This window comes from Eschrichtius robustus, chromosome 12, assembly GCF_028021215.1.
Source record: "Eschrichtius robustus isolate mEscRob2 chromosome 12, mEscRob2.pri, whole genome shotgun sequence".
Lineage (NCBI taxonomy): Eukaryota > Metazoa > Chordata > Mammalia > Artiodactyla > Eschrichtiidae > Eschrichtius > Eschrichtius robustus.
In genome coordinates this window covers 39,557,787-39,575,871 of record NC_090835.1, presented here as the reverse complement: position 1 = coordinate 39,575,871, position 18,085 = coordinate 39,557,787, and the positions used below count along the sequence as shown (strand labels likewise).

Genomic DNA, 18,085 nt, shown 5'->3' with positions numbered 1-18,085 from the left:
TCTGCCCTGCAAAGGAAGGCACAGTGTTTTCATGAATTTACCATATATCTTTGTTTTCTTCAAAGAAAAAGTTGAGGTGATGTCATCTGCTCAACCTTGAGTGGTTTATTCAAAATAAACTGCAAGTTTCTGATTATAAAAGTGTGTGCAGAGTCATTCTTCAAAGGATCCAAGTAGCCTTCTGAGCCAATGCCCCCGGGGGTTCAGGCCAGTGAGCACCAAATAGGGGCCTTCCTGTTGGCCAGTCCCCTCTTCCAGAAGGCTGTGAAGGCCCCACTGGCCTGACTGTTCTGCCTTTCTTCCGTTCTTGGGGAGAGGTCACCTGTGGAGGGAAGTGGAATATCCTGGTATTTTTGGCTTTCCTTTCCCTCCTTGGGTGCAGGCCAAACCATTCCCCACCAAACACAGATCCCAGGATGTGGTAATGTACTGATTCTAATGCCCTACAGCCCTGCTGAGTCCCTGAGCTGCTTATTTAGAAGATCCTTGGGTCTGTCCAAAGCAGATGTGGGAGCAAAGGGCCATGGAGTATGGAAGCGGGACTTGTGGCTTCACAGGGGCCCTGGGCTTAGGAAGAGAAGACTCTCGACAGGAACTGGAAATGTTTGGAGTTTAATCCCAAAGGCTGAGGACAGGAAACAGAACTTGGATTCTGAACAAGGGGGTCCGCATTTGTGGTGTCGGGAGTGGCGGCAACTTCACTGATAGGGGTGAAGGCTCCAGCGCTGTGGGCAGCGCAGCATGCACAGGGCAGCCAAGGCCAGGGATGTCCCAGACACTGCTAGTCAATTCCACAACTGCTCTTCTTTGGACCTCAGATGTGCCAAGCCCCATGCTCAGCACCTGGGCATACAATAGTGTGCAAAAGATACATGGTCTGTACCCTCTAGGAGCCTCCAGAACATGGAGGGCACAGAACTGGTCACTAGTGAATGTTTTCACTGAGGCAGCAAGGCCAGGGGCTGAAGAGCTACTCCTGCAGATCAGTGGGCAGGATACCAATGGCCTTGGCACCATACCCTTGGTGATCTTAGAACAAGAGAAGATAGCACATTCTAGCAAAATCTGGAGGAGGGATTTTCCACATACTTTTCAGGGCTTCCTGCAACAATCTGAGCATTGCCTATATACTGAGCTCTATTTTGGGCACGGAGGACATAGCCATTGAATTTGTTAGACCAGTTCCTGTCCCCACAAGATAATCACACTAATGGTCACTGAGCACATATCCACTTAGTCGCCACAGCAGCCCTGTGAGGTAGGTGCTGTCACCGTCCAAAATGAGTAATTTGCCCAAGGTCATTCTAGTAAATGGCAAAACAAAAAACATTCGCTGTTAGAAATTGGAAAGTAAATCCAACTTTTGTAATAGAGATTAAAACACAGCTCAGCACAAGACCCAGATTTGACTATGTATCATGATTGAGATGGGACTGCCACCCCCATGAGGTGAGCCAGCCTGGGTGGTGAGAGGTTTAGATATCAAAAAGGCCATAGCTTTTAAAAGGCCAAGAAATTATAGTTTATGCTGTGGTTGTGAAATTCTCTTAGCCAACAGCAGGCAGAGCAGAAGTAGGGGGTGAGGCGCCCCCCACTTCCCATCCAACCTGCTTGCCCTCTGGTGATGAGTTAGCTGTGCATAGCAGTAAGCATAACAATTGGATACAGGTAATAGGAACTTAGGAGAATGGAGTTCAGGAAGATAGTTTAAGGAACATGAGCATTTTGTGGTGATCCAATTATAGGTTTTAAAAAGCTAAAAAGGAAATGGTCTCAACATTCATTCATGGATACCAGAAAACCATGACATCTGGAATTCATTTCAGGAAGAAGGGCCAGGTCCTTGCTGCCTCTGTCTTTCCCTCCATGTTGGGAGAGTCCAGACTTGCCAGTTGCCTACAGAGCTCAGTTCCTACTCCATCTGAAGCAGGATGCTGGACCACTGGAGGTGTTTGGTCAGCATCCCAGCTTTGGCTGAGCCCCAAAGGCTCCCATTGCCACCTGCCCCGCCCCCCCAAAAAAACATCCAGAACTTCTCCTTTTATTGGACAGTGCTTCTCTAGTTTCCTAAGGAGATTGACAAGATAGTCCCTAAAGGTGACTGGATGAACACATGTATTGGGTTGGCCAAAAAGTTCAGCAACATCTTATGGAAAAATCTGAACAAACTTTTTGGCCAATCCAATACTTGGGCACTGATGAAACCTGCCATTGTGTGTAGAATCTCCAAGAGAAGAAGGTGGGGCTGCCCTACTGAGACCAGAAAATGCACACTCTACTTGTCTGGAAGGAAGTTGGAGGGGGAGGGGGTCTTAACAGTGTGAAGACAAACCACCGGTGGGACCTGCCTCAATGATGTTGATCTTGTCTGCATGTCCACCTCGGGGGTGGGGGGTGGGGCGAGCAGAGAACGAAAAAGACCAGGTTTTGGCACTTGGCCACTGGTATGTCCTCCCACCTCCATATTTGGGGATAAGCTGGGTTTAACTTTCCTCTGAGGCGTTGGTGTCTCAGTTATGGAAAAGTCCCTTTCTCCCTCTTCATATGTGCCAGCGCTGAGGCAAGGAGTGTTCCTGTGAACCTGAGCACCTGCAGCATTCCTGCAGGTTACTGTTAGGGTGCCAGGGCTCCTCCAGGAAGCCCTCTCTGACCACTCCAGACTGGGTCCCCCGTCTATGCGACCCCGCACATCAGGCAGTTGCTTCCTAAGACCTGACTCCTGCAGCCCTCCCCGGGAGGTTCAGACCGACCGCAGAGCAGACCTCCAAGGCGTTTCCTGGCCGCCTACAGTGGCGAGTGTCAGTGCCGAATGCCTTGGATCCGACGCCACCACAATGTGCGCAGTCATCGGATTCCGCGGTGCCCCAACCCGCCGCAGTATTGAATCATCTTTTGGCACTGCCTCCTCCTTGTTGCCACCCCACTCCTGGGAGCGAGAAAATGCAGACCATACTTTTCCGGGAAGAGGGAAGTGCGTCTCAACCGGGGAACGGAGGAACTACCAGTGGGGTTTCCTGTAACTGTGCTGCTCTTGTCTGTATCTACATTTGGGGGCGGCTTCTGCCCAGGGGAGTGTGCATCTCCATCTCCTCCTAACGATAACCCAGCTCGGGAAGAGAAACTTCAGTGTGGGCCGGGGTTCAAGGCGCGGAGATCTTGAGTGCAGCGCGGGCGCGGGATCCCCAGGAACCCCCTGCTAGAGACCGCCGCACGCGCGGGCCCGGCGTTGGTTGTTTTGGCTACGGCGCGGCGCGGCGCTGGCAACCGCGCGGCCCCTCCCCTGGGTGCGCGCGCAACCTGGGCGCCATGGCGGCGGCGGCGGCGGTGGCAGGCCGGCGGTCTGAGGCTGTGAGTCCGCAGTGGGCGCCGCCCCAGCACGACCCGGCCGGGGCAGCGGCGGGGCTGGGCGACTGTGAGGACACACCGGTCCGGCCGCTGTGCAACCCCCGCGGCATCTGCTCGCGCGCTTACTTCCTGGTGCTGATGGTGTTCGTGCACCTGTACCTGGGCAACGTGCTGGCGCTGCTGTTCTTCGTACACTACAGCAACGGCGACGACAGCAGCGACCCCGGGCCCCAGCGCCGGGCCCAGGGCCCCGGGCCCGCGCCAACCTTAGCTCCCCTCACGCGGCTGGAGGGCATCAAGGTGAGGCCCCCGCCGCGGCGCGCTCCAGGCCCTGCACCGCCGAGCCCGAGACGGCCGGCAGTCAGCCCGGGGCTCCACGCTGCTCCCTGCGCCGTCCCGGCCTGCCGCGCGCACCCCCTCACTCGCCCGCCGCCGCCTCCCACCGGGCCGGGGCGCCTTTTCCTTTCTCGCACGTAGGGGCCTGGCGCCCGAGCCGCCCGCTGTGCCGCTTTCCCTTAGGTGGGGTATGAGCGCAAGGTCCAGCTGGTCGCCGACAGGGATCACTTCATCCGAACCCTCAGCCTCAAGCCGCTGCTCTTCGGTAAGTTCGCTGGGCACCCCCAGGAAGGGTCAGGGGCTACGATTTGGTGGCTGCCTTGAGGCTCATTTGACCACGTGACTTCTGTTTTGAAAATGGCTGCTTCAAAGTAGCCCTTTCTTTTCCACCCAGAGGTTGCCCCAAGTGAGGTACCCGCCCCCATCTCCAATATAGGGTGACAGGCTGACCTTTCCACACTCCCCTCTGTGACCCCTACCCTCTGATCCTTCCATCACAGGGCTGGGCAATGTGATCTAGAAGCTAGTGTCTAGACATTTCATTGAAACTGTCTTTGGATGCTCCCTGCCATGGTTAATTCTGTCACATTCTAGAATGGGGGAGGGTCGGACAGACTGATAACCAGGTCCTAGCTGATCTCAGGGCCTGTGAGGGGACATTCCACTCCCAAAGTGGGTCTGATAAGAAGCAGGCTGTCCAAATGTGGGTAAGCTGGTGCCCCCAAACCTGCCCCACAAGGGCACCAGCCTTTGCTACCAGCACTCTGGGATTCTTCTTAGGATGGAGTTTTGTGTTCAGCCATTACGGTAGGCAGAGCCTTCCAGGGTGACCTCATTTGGAACCAGCCTCATAGCTCACATTTTCTGAGCTCTTGTTATGTGCTAGACTTCATGTGATCGTTCCATTTAATTCTCACAACCCCTCTATGAGGTGGGTGTAGATCCCACTGTCAGGCTAGTGGGTGAGAAAGTGAGGCACAGAGAGCCCCCGTTGCTTGGCCAGGCTCACACAGCTATTTCAGGGTGAAGCTAGGATTAGAACAAGGCAGCCTTTCTCTACAGCCTGCACTCTAAAGGCAACACGCTAGTTGTGAAGACCCTGAAGTCCTTCAAAGACTACCAGTACCAACAATATGGGGGTCCCCAGACTCATGACCTTGCCCAGGATAGGTTTTCCCACCCCAGTCCTGGGTACCCAGCCTCAGTGACACACTTACCTGCAGACCTGAGGTGTTCCTGGGTGCTGGGGGATGGAAGGGGTAAGGGGCTTTCAGGAGGGGACTGGGAACCAAAGCAGAGCATCTGAGTGCATGCTGTTAACTGTAGGGCGGAGGGCCCTGGTTGGGGATTATGCCTAGACCTGTGAGAATGATTTCACATAGGTCAGGATGTCAGTCCTGTTGTGGGAAGGCACTAAAAGATTATTATTATTATTGCATAATGTTGAAGTCTGAGCAAAGCACTAGTTCAGGTGCTGGGAATACAGAACTGGACAAAATAGGAAAACAAAAAACACCTGAAGCTGACAGTCGAATGAGGTTACAGACAAATAAACACACATGGTGTGTCAGATGGTGGTAAGTGATCACAGACAAGTAAGGCAGAATTTCAACGGGGGTTGAAACTGAGTAAGGTGGTCAGGGTGGGCTTCCCTGAGAAGGATATTTGAGCAAAGACCCGCAGGAGCTGTGGGATGAAGCCAGGTGGCTGTCAAGGAACAGGTGATCCAGGCAAGGGAACAACTGTCCCCATTACTACTCCACTGTTCTGAGACGGACACATTGAGGTGGGTGTACTTTCTCTCATCAGCCTTTTTTGGACCCGTATATACTTAATTCAGACATATGTTAGGTTAAGTGAGCCATGAGGCATAACCCCTAACCCTAACCCCCTAACATGCAGCTTGTTGCGTCAAAGTCCTACAAAGCAGAGAATGAGAAACCCAGACCCGAAGTCACCAAGAGTACATTACGGGAAGCAGAAGAGATTTGACAAAAGGTAAACTGATTCTGGTTAAGCCATCAGATGGGTTTCTGTTTGTGCAGGTAAATTACAAAGGGCATGATTAGGAGGACTGGGCAGTTGCAGCAAGACCTTCCTGCTTGTTGTTCTCATTTCCTCCAAAACTCTTACACTACCTTTGAGTCTGTTGGTGAAAGATGTCCCAGGTTTTACTCAGAAAGTCCTGGGGCTTGCTGCTTGGTGAAATGAGGTGAGACAAATGAGGAAGAAGTCAGTGATTATAAGAAGTCCAGTTGTGAGACAGGCTAACCACAGGGGAGAGGGTGTCTAAGGAGGGGCAGTTCCTGAATGTAGTATTGGATGAATCCAGAGAAGGAAGCCTCACGCCAAGAAGGAGCAGTGTCTGTCTGTTTTTCTGTGCCTGCCTGTCCATCCACCTACTGTCGCCCTAAAGAGGCAGGCAGGGCCCAAGGAGAATGGGCCCGCTATGGGCTCTGCCACCTTGTCCTACTGTGACCCACCATCGGGGACCCAAGATGCCAGGGCTCAAGGGGTAGGTGTTCAGGGTGTCAGCTGGGGCAAGGGGACTGGGTTTTACCCTAGGGTGCCTCCATCTCTGTGGAAGGGAACCCCACCACTTCACAGGGAAATCCGCACATAACCTTCAGCCTCTCCCTTTGGGGGAAATTTCCTGTTTCCCACCTTTGTTCCTAGAGACATTTGGTAAGTGGGACCTGGGCCACAAAAGCCCCCACCCTGAGTTCCTGGCGGGTACCTGCTTGACTGTGGTAGGCTTTTCCCAAGGATTTGGACCGTTGTCCTATTCAGTTCAGAAGGGAGGTGTTCCAGTCCTGACTCACTGTCGCCTCTCTAGGGACATTGCTTTCTCTCATGTGGCTCACTTCTCCCTCCACCTCACACTCATTCTGTATTTAAACAGCAGATCAGATCTCATCACTCCCTTCCTTAAAGGCCTCCATGATTTCCCATTCCACTTTTACGTCTCATTTGGTGCCCCAAGGCCCTCTCACCTCTCAGACCTCATCTCCCACCACCCTTCCCTCACTCACCCCCTGTTGATTCTCAGACACCAAGCTCCTTGCTGCCTTGGCGCCTTTTTTTTTTTTTTTTTTTTAGTTAATTTATTTATTTTTGGCTGTGTTGGGTCTTCGTTGCTGCGTGCGGGCTTTCTCTAGTTGTGGCGAGCGGGGGCTACCCCTCGGGGTGCACGGGCTTCTCGTTGCGGTGGCCTCTCGCTGCAGAGCACGGGCTCTAGGTGCGTGGGCTTCAGTAGTTGCAGCACGCGGGCTCAGTCATTGTGGCTTGCAGGCTCAGTAGTTGTGGCACACGGGCCCAGTTGCTCCGCGGCATGTGGAGTCCTCCCGGACCAGGGCTCGAACCCGTGTCCCCTGCATTGGCAGGCAGACTCTTAACCACTGCGCCATCAGGGAAGTCCTGCCTTGGCGCCTTTGTATGCACAGTTCCCTCCACCAGAAGGCTCAGACTTGGCTCTCACCGAGGGTGCCTTCCCCCGCATCAGGCCTCTGCTCAGACCTCCCCTCCTCAGAGACCTCTCTCCACCTCAGACTGGTCTTAAGAGGTTTCCAGGCTCTCTGTTTCGTCAACCTGCTTGGTTTTCTTCTCAGTGCTTAGCATCATTGGAAACTATCTTCTGTATTTATTTGGCAGTTGTATCTTTGCCCCTAAAGTTTAGCTGCACGTGTGGGAGGCCTGATTTGATACGGCTGTGTGTCCAGCGGCCAGAGTCTACTGCTGACCATTATTGGCCAGCTGAAGGGGTTTACTAGATACTCTCAGCCAGTCCAGCACCTGTCTTTTTGTACAGAGTGGCCTCCACCATCACCCTGGGCAGGTGCCTCCTGATTTGGCACCCTCTTCAGGAGCAGCAGGGGGCACTTCCAGTGGGCCAGCAAGAGTTTTAGTCCACTTGCTTAACTATTTAAGGTAAATGAGTAATTGATACCAGTACACAAAACAATGTATGTTAAAACCATAACTGCTTTATTATAGAATTTCCAGACCTATTCTTTTTCAGCTTAAAAAAAAACAATAAAGCAGTTACATAAGACCACTGTGCTCTCTTGACAAACACTGGAAGTGCAGAAGTAGGGAAAGAATTGTAGTATGCATATTAGGTCAGGTTTGTAAGCAGCTTAATGCAGTTTTCTGTATGAATCCCCCTGCTGTTCCACAGGCCCGCTGCTTGGCAGAATTGTGGACTCAGTAAAGTTCAGGAAGATATAATTGAGTCTGTCTGGGGCTTGACAAGCAGCATAGTGCCTGGGTGAACATAGCCTGAGGCTTTGTGCCTGCCCTGAGGCTCAGCTTGGGACGCTGGGGCTTGTGGGCAGGAGCAGGTCATCAGCCAGGCTGGCATCCCAGGTCTGGGAAGTTCAGAAAGGTAGTCCTGCCTGCCCAGCACACAAGGCTAGCTGCCTTTTTCCAGGAGAAAGGACCACAGAAGTGGACTTCTGCCCTGCTCGTGCTGGTCCTGGGTGAGCCTTGGAGTTACTCTGGACTCTGGTCTGCAAATATCCATGGAGGGCAGCAGAAAGAGGGTTTTATGTGTGTCCAGGGGAGCACATGGTTTGTGTGGCCACTGCAGAGGCTGTGGCTATAAAGTCCCAGGCTCTCCCCACCTGGGTTGACTCTATTCTGGGCACTGGTGACGATGCCACCTGCGCATGGCCAGCTGCAGATTTCGGTGGCCGTGGTTACCAGCAGACGGTGACCCTGCACCTCCCCACTGAGCACGTAGGTCCCAGCATGCCTTCTGCGCAGGAGGTTGTACACACACGTGGCATCCAGCTGCAGCCAGCGTCGCAGAGTAGGCGCCAGCTCCCCAGGGGGCAGTGGGCCCGCCTTCAGCACCTCTAGGTGTGAGTCCAGGTCGCAGTCTGAGGGTCCGGAGGATGACCCATTGCGCCAGGAGAGCCTAACCTTCACTGCTGAATGGGATCAGAGGGCCGAGATGATGAGCCTGGCCCCTCTGAGTATCCCCATCCTCCCCTCCACCTGGTAAACCAAACCCTCTTGTCTGATGCTCTGCTCTTGGAATCAGGGTCCTAGAGAAGGCCTGTCCTCCTGGGATGTTGTTTTTTTAGCAATTATTAAAAGAACTTATTTTTTAGTTCTAATCAGGCATAACGTTTGGGTATCCCCTCTTTCTTTTGTCTTAGCACCAAGCCAGGAGTTGTAATGAACCCACTTGTAAGGGGGTGTAACGGGTGCTGGGCACCAGGGGCTCACCAAAATCGCTAGCGCAGAGCGTGTCCAGGACCTCCTTGGACGAGCTGGTGTCCTGCAACTCACAGTCCCTGCAGCTGGCACGCGGCACTGGGGGGAGGAGCTGAGTGAGGCTCCCCCTGGGCCCCAGGTGGAGGAGGGGAGCCATCAGCAGGGGTTTCTCCCACTTTCCCCTTGTTCTTTACCCTTTTTGAGATGGATGGCCGCTGTGGGTTGTCCCTCTTCTTTCCCACCAGAGAGACCCGGTTACCTGATCCCCGAGAGCTGTGATTTGAAAGGGTGGGGTGCAGCCTGTGGGGCTGAGAAAGGCTTAGACCAGCCTAGAAGCTGTGCAGAGACTCACGTGGGTGGCTCGGGCGGGAGCCGTTGGAGATGGCAGCCACGCAGAGGCCGTGGCTGGCGGGGAAGCGTCCGCAGTGCAGGATGGCTGGCCAGGGGTAGCCGTAGCAGGCCATGATGGGGGCGCAGCTGGCCTGCACGGCCTCGCACAGGCTGCGGCACGGGTAGATGACCCTGCAGGGCAGGGAAAGGGTCAGGGGCAGCGGGTGCTCAGGGCCAGGGTTCCTGGATTCCAGGCTGGGGCCTCTGGGTGCTCCTAGCTCGAGGCCTGGCCAGAAACTCCACGGTTGCTGGGCAACGACACCCTGGTCACCTAGCAACAGCCCTGCAGCTGGGCTTCTTGCTCCTTTGCTTGCTGAAATCTTAGCCCTCAGCCCTGCGTCTCCCAGCCCTTCTGTCTTGTATCCCCAGCCCCACCCCTGCCCTGGCCCAGGCTGCTTTCTACCTTTCCAGTGCACCTCCCCCTGCAGCTCCGGTGGATGCCTCGTGCCTGGCAGAGGGCTGTGGGAGGGGCCCTGCACTCTGGGCCTTCACTCCCCATCTTGGAGGGAGAAAGCAGGGCCCTCCCTCTTGTCCTGAAAGGCCTGCAGGACACTGCAGTTTCTAGCCAGGACTGGGGTTGGCCAAGAGCAAAGGGGCCGATCCTCAGTTTCTGAAAGAGCCCATTCTTGCTGCTACAGGCATGGTCACCCTGAGGCTCTAGGAAGGGCCCTGGCTCTGCAAAGAAGAAACTGAGGGAGCTGTTGTTGAGATTGCAAGGCTGATTCCTCTTCCCCAGCCTAACGGGGTAGGTTAGGCTGGGGAAGAGGAATCAGCCTTGCAATCTCTGGACTCTGAGAGAAAAAGCCATCAGATGAGCCGTGGCTCCATCTCTGGCCAGGATCCTTTGGGCAGACAGAGTTGCCACACCTCAGTGGAGAGGGGTTCTCAGCCCCTAGCCTAGAGCAGGCTGCTCACTTGCCCTACCTTGACATTTAAGAGCCCTTGTTGATTTGTGGATCCAAACCAAGGGTGCGCACCATTGATAGTCCCCTGCCTATGTCTCCTGTGTCCCATGGGCATCTGCGCTCTCTGCCAGCAACACCCTGACAAAACAATCCTTCATCCTCCTGTCACTGATAGGTACGCAGCAATGATTAGTGAAGAGCTTCCAGAGCAGGCCCTGGCTGAGGAGAGCCCCCCCACCCTTACCTGGGAGCCCCTGCCCTACCTGTCGAGGTACACCGGGGCAAAGAGGGAGCAGAGGAAGGGGCGTGCATCAGGGTGGCACTCCCTGGCCAGCAGGGGCAGCCAGCTGACTGACTGCTGGATGGCCTCGGCTGCTGTGTCATGGTCCAGCAAGTTGGGTAGCCGCATCTCTGTGTAGCCAATGTCGTGGCACAGCGCCATGGCTTGGGGAATGGGTATGCACCGCGTGGGGCCCCAGGGAGCCCCTGCCCCGACGTCACCCGACAGCACCACCAGTGCCACCAGCAGCCACAGCCCTTGATCCATCACCTGCTTTCTCTGCCTTGGTCTCAGTGGACTGAGGTTGGGGGCTTTATAGGGCTATACCCACACCCCAGGAGCCAATGTTTGCCCAGCTCCCATGTGCTCAGACCCACCTGGTTAGGCCCCAGTGTGCTGGCCTGGGCTGTTTGCATTTGATTAGCACATGGCAGGGAGCTGTATAGAGGGTGGCATCTCCTTTGGGCCTGTGAATGACTGGTACCTAATAAACTGAAGAAACCTGGGCCTGTGTTTTCTTTTTCTGGTTTACTTTTCTTGTTTTTTTATCTTTTTAAACGATCAGGAGGTGACTGGTGATTAGCAATTTGGTCTAACCCATTGTCCAGCAGCGCTGACCCCCCAGTGGATGGCTCACACCCTTTCTGGGTTTGACAGGTTGAGGGGATCAGGCAGGCCGGAGGTGGGGGTGCGGTGGGGTGGCTTTTGTCCTGTCCTCAGTGTCGTCACATCTGGGTCACCTACCTGTGGAAGCTGAATCTGGCTGTGAGCATGGGTTCTGGAGTACAACAGCCTGTGTGGCCCTGGCCAAGTTGCTGATGTCTCTGTGCTTGGGGGCTCCTCAGGGAAAGGAAGGGTGAATTAATGGCGCCTGGTTTTCTAGGACGAGTATACGGATTACGGAGTTGATGACATGCTTAGGACAGGACACAGAGTCTGTGCTCCCTAAGTGTGATCTGCTGTGATTACTATTAAAAACTGCTCCAATCCTGGCTCCTAGTGGCCATTTTCCTTCCTCTTGGCAATGACTGGAACTTCATGCTGAGAGAATAACCCAGAAAAGTGGCAGACCACTCTGCAGGAGTTCTGAGGGGTCACGGTGGTGGCATGGCCCTTCCTCCAGTCAGTTCCTGTGTGGGCCTCTTGTGCCCCGTCAAAGGAAGTCCTCTCTCCCAGGAACAAGAGAATGAAGCAAGGCCCAGGCTCCAGCCCTGGAAGTGCCTGGAGTCACTAGGATGTGGGCTCGCCAGGTGTGAGCTTCGCGTTCCAGCTCCACTGAGCTGCTTGTGGAGCTGGTGTGGGGTCATCCAGCCACTGGAGCTAAGCCCCAGGCCTGACTGGCCTTTACTTGGGCTTAGAGGCATGGAGTAGGCGTTCAGTGTACATTTGTTCCCAAAGCAAAGGACACTAGGGTATCTTCTCAGAGCATCTGCTAAAAACCTGAGTGACCCCCACTGACCTCCCAGCGCTGGGCAACTCAGTAGTGGACGGATGACCAGCACCCACTTGTGCAGGAGAATGGAGGGCAAGGCCTAGAATGCTGGATGTATTCACTTTGTTTTAATTTGAACAATGCTGAAAAGCAATAATGAAAGCAAAAACCTGCCAACATCCCCTCGCCCTTTTAAAATATATACCCAGTAAGGAGTGGAGGTCAACCCTCCACCCCTCAGGTCCACCCTCTGGCCTTTGGTCCCACTCCAAGGTGGGTTAGCCCATCCCCAGCTTTGCTCTGGCTCACCTCCCAGGACTCCCCTGGAAATTGTGTGCTCTCAGCGTCAAAAAGAGAGGCCCCATGTTCCAAACGCCGGCTAACCTTTGCAGGACAACTTGACCTTGGGGTCACAGCCCAGAGCAGATGTAAAGGGGTGTGTGAAGTCCTCCTGACTTGGTGACCAGCAGGGGACAGGGACTACCCCAAGCACCCTGCAGAGAGGAAGGTATTTATTTGGTGCATCAGCGTCCTGGCCCGGTCCTTGGCCTTACCCCCCTCCCTCTTCTGGCAGAAATCCCTGGCTTCCTGAGTGATGAGGAGTGTCGGCTCATCATCCACCTGGCACAGATGAAGGGGTTACAACGCAGCCAGATCCTGCCCACCGAAGAGTATGAGGAAGCAATGGGCACAATGCAAATCAGCCAGCTGGACCTCTTCCAGCTGCTGGACCAAAACCATGATGGTCGCCTGCAGCTCCATGAGGTTGGGATCCTGGGGCCTGGAGTAGGCACCAGGGTGGGAATGCTCAAAATTGTTTCTGGTGGCCAGGTCACTTGTGCTGCTCAGCCTTGGCCCCAAGAGTCAGATGCCACCTCAGATCAACTTGAGCATGCCCAGGGTCCACCTTCCTTCCTAGAGAGCCCCTTGCTGCCCTGGGAACCCCAGAGGATGGCAGGAGAATCTACCTGGAGGTGATGGCATTTATTGCCACAGTTCCCAGGTGGTGTGCTGTCTGTGGTCTGGATTCCTTGCTGCCGTTGCTGGGAGCCCCACAGAATTCATGGTGGATGGGGTGGCAGCTCAGAGGAAGCCAGAAGTCTGCATCTCTCTCTGCATGCCCCTCACACCCAGGCTTCTGAGAGAGGTCTTGGTGGGGTGCAGGGTCCCTTCCCTATATAGAGTGCCTCACTGAGCCCGATCTTCCTAAGGGACCTGGTGGTCATTCACTGGCCAGGCCTCCCCATGGTGCCTCTTCCTTTTTTGCACCCAGGCCCTGGCCTCCCCCACCTCACCTGGGGTATCTGGTTGGGACACAGGCCTGTCCTTTGCTCTGCCTCCAATAGGCTGACAGTGCTCCCCGTGGAAGCCACAGTCCCACTAGGGCTAAGAATGGTCATGGCCCACAGGTCTTTAGACTGTCTTTCTGGCCTCCTCCCCAGATGCCTCTAGACCTCTCTGCCTACCCTCACTTCAGCTCAGGGAACTTGGGCTCTGTCCTTTGTCCTCACCCATGCCCTATCACCTGAACCCTCAGCCCTACAGAAGGAACTAGGCAGCTGTCTGTGCTCTGGTGACTCTCCATCACTGGGGCCACTCCACTGAGGCACCATCTTGTGCTTTAGGTCCTGGCCCAGACTCGCCTGGGAAATGGACGGTGGATGACTCCAGAGAACATTCAGGAGATGTACTCTGCGATCAAGGCTGACCCTGATGGTGATGGTGAGCTCATACCTTGCCACAGTTCTGTCGCTGTGAGCCTCCTGCCCCCCAAGCCAGGTAGCCTCTATGCTCAGCTTCTAGAGTAGCCAGAGATGAGGAGGTGAGGATCCAGCCTTGCCCTTACCCCTGGGAAGTAGGCAGGAGCTAGACTCTCCCATTCCCTTTGGTGACAGTCTAGAGGGCAGTTCTTGGAGGCTCTTTTGACCTCACCAGGCAGCATCTGGGGTACAGGAGGTATGGTTGCTGGCTGGCAGAGGGCAGAGTGGTACAGCGGGAGCAGAGGAACAGTGAGGTCAGCTTGGCATCTGCTTCTCTCCAGCCAGGCACACGGTCTGCCCCAGCAGTCGGCCTCTCTGGTCTAACCAAGGTCCCCCTTGCCTTTCTCTTGCCCACCTGTAGTCATGCTAACTGCTGGGGGTCATGTGGGCAGGAGTGCTGTCCTGTAAGCACCCTCACCTTTGGTAATAACCCCCAGGAAGTTTCTGAGGTGTAGTCATTACCCTCATGCCCAAGTTCTGGACCAGTTGAGGAAATAGGACTTGGAAGAATGGCTTTGTGGCTGGTGAACCCACAGTGAAGAATCTGACTGGGACCTGTGGCTGGAGGGGCATCATGCTGCTACTGCCCCTATGTGCAGAGCTCGTGACAGACTCACAGCCCTTGAGTGCCCCCACCCTCAGAGAAGTCTGGGCCAAAGCATGGAAGTGTGTCAGTTGGGTCAGCCAGCATAACATGTAGCAAAGACACCAGCTATTCTTCCAGAACCCTAAGAGGATACACCCCAGCTTTGTGGGTTGAGCAGGAACAGGGGAGAGTGTTCTCATTTGGGAGAGTGGCCTGGCTTTCTCTGCTGAGGTAGACTGGTTTACCCAGCGGGCAGGACTGGCCAGGTGTATTCCACCCAGGATGAGACCCGAGATCACAAGGGAATTCCTGGGGACCGATCCCAGCTTACACCCTACAGTGTGAAAGGCCCTGGACAAAACCCAACACTGAATGATCTCTTTCTTCACCCTCTACAGGACCAGAGGGTGGCCATCATGCTCTACAGAGCCAGGCTGGAGGGCCAAGGGCAGTCCTTGGCCTAGGGTCCTGGCCATATGGCTTAAGCTTCCTTTGGAGACCCTGCTCTCTGGCCTAATAGGGGTTGGGCTTCATCCTTTTGGGGGCCAAATCAGGGCTTAAACTGAGGAAATGAGCTTCTCTGGGTCTTCCCGTAGGGCCTAATGTGACAGAAACCAACTTCATCTGACCCGAGTCCAGGTTGAGGGACAGGTGCACATGGCCCCCCAGTGCCTGAGGCCACGGGTAGGTAGGAAGGTGCAGCCTCCCCACTATGCTCTCCCCACATGGGCTTGGTGGGCGTTAATGGTGGGTGCCCTGTGCAGGAGTGCTGAGCCGGCAGGAGTTCTCCAACATGGACCTTCGTGACTTTCACAAGTATATGAGGAGCCACAAGGCAGAGTCCAGCCAGCTGGTGCGGAACAGCCACCACACGTGGCTCTACCAGGGCGAAGGTGCCCACCACGTTATGCGCACCATCCGCCAGAGGTGAGCACCTGAGGCTGTCCTCCCTGGTGCAGGGCCCCCACAGAAGTCCTTGGCTGAGACCGAGAAAACGGAATTGATTAGCCAACTCAGGATTAAGTTCCACTTGTTAGACCAGGATTGGGACTCATTTGGAGACAGACAATTAACAAAAGCAAATTAGCCCTGATTGTGGGAAACAGTAGACGTTTGGGATTAGAAACAGAGTGAATGTTTGTTTTCTGCTAATTAGAGAAGTGATCTCTTATCTCTGTCCACAGGACCCCCTGCCCCTGAGCAGCCAGGGGTTTTAGATAAACAGCCTCCTTCCTGGAGGGAGTGTCTCCCCCTCCCCCAACTTAATGAAGATTTCATCTTTCCCACCCAGTGATGTCTCTGGCATCCAGGGAGAAGGGCTCATCATGAGTAACCCCTTCCTGCTCTTACAGGGCCAGTCTGGGGTGGCTTAAGGAGCTTTCAGGGGAAATAGGGGCAGAGTTTGTGGCAGGCCCAGGGTCCACCTTGCCAGCTCCCTCAGGGTGCCACCTGGCATGGGGCTGCCCAGCTGAATGCCTGCTGCCCACCAGGGTACTGCGCCTCACCCGCCTGTCACCTGAGATCGTGGAGCTCAGCGAGCCGCTGCAGGTCGTGCGGTATGGTGAGGGAGGCCACTACCATGCCCATGTGGACAGCGGGCCTGTGTACCCAGAGACCATCTGCTCCCATACCAAGCTGGTAGCCAATGAGTCTGTACCCTTCGAGACCTCCTGCCGGCAAGTACCTCCCACCTGGGGGCTGCCTTCAACTCCCAGACCAGGCACCCCGATGACACAAGCACAGCCATGCCCTGTGGGCGTGCCCCTTGGTATGGGGCCAGGAGAGTGCTGGGCCATCCTGGTCGAGGATACCCCCATCTCTCCCCTCAGGTTGTTTACCAAGTGGCCCAAAAGGGGTGGTCATCTTGTCTCAGTGGCCAGACTGAGGTACCCACAGACACTGAAACCCGCCCCCAGAGCTCTCAGGCAAGGGGCAAGTTTGGACCCCTGATTCTTTCCTCTCCCTCCCTGGTTGTTGATCCTGCCGGCACTGCTGGAGACCTCAGCTTCTCCCTTTGAAGCTATGTCCCCCTCCCTTGCCAAGGCATGGTGGCAGGTCTCTCCTCTTCATGTGGCTGCTCTGGCTCAGCCCCTTCTAGTCACAACCAGCCCTCTGCATGATCTTGCTGCTTCTGCTAGCCTACCTTTCCCAGCTGGCCCTTGGTCAGGACCATGTAATTCAGCTAAGTGCACCTGTGATCTTGGGCATAAAAAAACATTGTGACTGACAGAAAGAGACTGGGTTTGTGGGAAGAAGAATGGGCTAGGGACATCTTGGTACTGACCTGCCCTGTTGTCACTGATCCCAGCCTGCCCCTCTGGCCCTTGGGGACCTGGGCAGCTTATCCTGCCCACAGGTAAGCCCCTGGGAAGTATCCACAGCTGGGAACCTGCTCAACAGCCCCCCTGCCTTACAGCTACATGACAGTGCTGTTTTATTTGAACAACGTCACCGGTGGGGGCGAGACTGTCTTTCCTGTAGCAGACAACCGAACCTATGACGAAATGGTAAGGGCCAACCGGGCTGTTACTCTGGTGGGATGGCAGGGCCTTGGGCAAACAGTATATACCCCTCCAGACCTGGGATGAGGCCTAAACAGTCCCCTGGGGACATCTGACTAGTTTCCCTCTGGCCACCTTTGACTGCCTGTCCTTAGGCTCCTGGCCATACAGTCAGGGCAGCTTGAAAACCCCACCACTCTGCTGCCCACAGAGTCTGATTCAGGATGATGTTGACCTCCGTGACACTCGGAGGCACTGTGACAAGGGGAACCTGCGTGTCAAGCCCCGCCAGGGCACAGCAGTCTTCTGGTACAACTACCTGCCTGATGGGCAAGGTGAGGACCTGTGGCCAGGCCAGGGCTGCCTTGAGGGAAGCTTCCCTTTACCCAGCCCTGATTGCCACCCTGGTGAGCTGTTTCTGGCTGCCCTTCAAATGGTTTTTTTTGCCCCTGGTGCCTCCCAAACACCATCCTCAGTGACTTCAGCAGCCTGCACCTGTGCAGCCTCCTGGGCTCTCTGGAACCCTGTCATTCCTTGATGCCCCAGCCTTCCAGCTGACTGGGTTGGGGACACGTGCACCTTGGTAGCCCAGACTGGGAAGGGCTGCAGACAGGCCTGGCAGCAAGAAAGCTGACTTCAGAGAGCCAGTGGTGTTGATAAGGCATTCGCTGGAGAAAGATGCTGAGCCCCCAAGGGGGCCTTGTGGCCAGATGTCTGCCACTGAAGGTGTGCACAGCTGGGCCTACCCTTGCCATGCACTTGGGCAATATGAGGACAAGCTCAGGTCAGCCCACAAGCTCAGCTCAGTCCAGCCTAGATTCCCTCTGGTCCCCTCCCTTGCTCACACCATCCTCCTCTCCTAGGTTGGGTGGGCGACGTGGACGACTACTCGCTGCACGGGGGCTGCCTGGTCACGCGCGGCACTAAGTGGATCGCCAACAACTGGATCAACGTGGACCCCAGCCGGGCGCGGCAGGCGCTGTTCCAGCAGGAGATGGCGCGCCTGGCCCGCGAAGGTGGCGCCGACTCGCAGACGGAGTGGGCCCTGGACCGGGCCTACCGCGACACTCGCGTGGAACTCTGAGGGGAGTGTCCGTCGCGGTACCCAGCCGCAGGTCCTCTGCTGCCCGAGGTTGGGGGCCCTACTCCTGTCCAGCTGCAGGCCAAAGGCCTGGCCGATGTCTTACCCCATCCCCACCTCCAGCCGCGATTAGGGCACAGTTCCTATATCCATGTTATTTATTGTGTACAGCCCCCTGCTTCCCAACAAATAAAACTACGCGGCTTGGAGCTGCAGGGCCGAGAACCTCGGAATAGGCTGTAGGCATAA

General features: G+C 55.4%; 1 protein-coding gene across 1 annotated transcript; it reads left to right on the top strand.

Annotated features, from left to right (window-relative positions):
- Positions 1–2,945: 2,945 nt before the first annotated feature.
- Positions 2,946–18,061, top strand: P4HTM (prolyl 4-hydroxylase, transmembrane). The gene is made up of 9 exons (XM_068557947.1): positions 2,946–3,645; positions 3,865–3,946; positions 12,483–12,673; positions 13,534–13,630; positions 15,019–15,181; positions 15,745–15,930; positions 16,671–16,761; positions 16,967–17,090; positions 17,619–18,061. The coding sequence occupies exons 1-9, from the start codon at positions 3,307–3,309 to the stop codon at positions 17,837–17,839; spliced, it is 1,494 nt and encodes a 497-aa protein (XP_068414048.1). The 5' UTR covers positions 2,946–3,306; the 3' UTR covers positions 17,840–18,061.
- Positions 18,062–18,085: the final 24 nt, after the last annotated feature.

Coding starts and splice junctions, on each gene's coding strand:
- P4HTM (XM_068557947.1), top strand. CDS start 3,307: ATGGCGGCGGCGGCGGCGGTGGCAGGCCGGCGGTCTGAGGCTGTGAGT. Junction 15,931..16,670: donor CCCTTCGAGACCTCCTGCCG/GCAAGTACCTCC, acceptor CCTGCCTTACAG/CTACATGACAGTGCTGTTTT. Junction 16,762..16,966: donor ACCGAACCTATGACGAAATG/GTAAGGGCCAAC, acceptor TGCTGCCCACAG/AGTCTGATTCAGGATGATGT.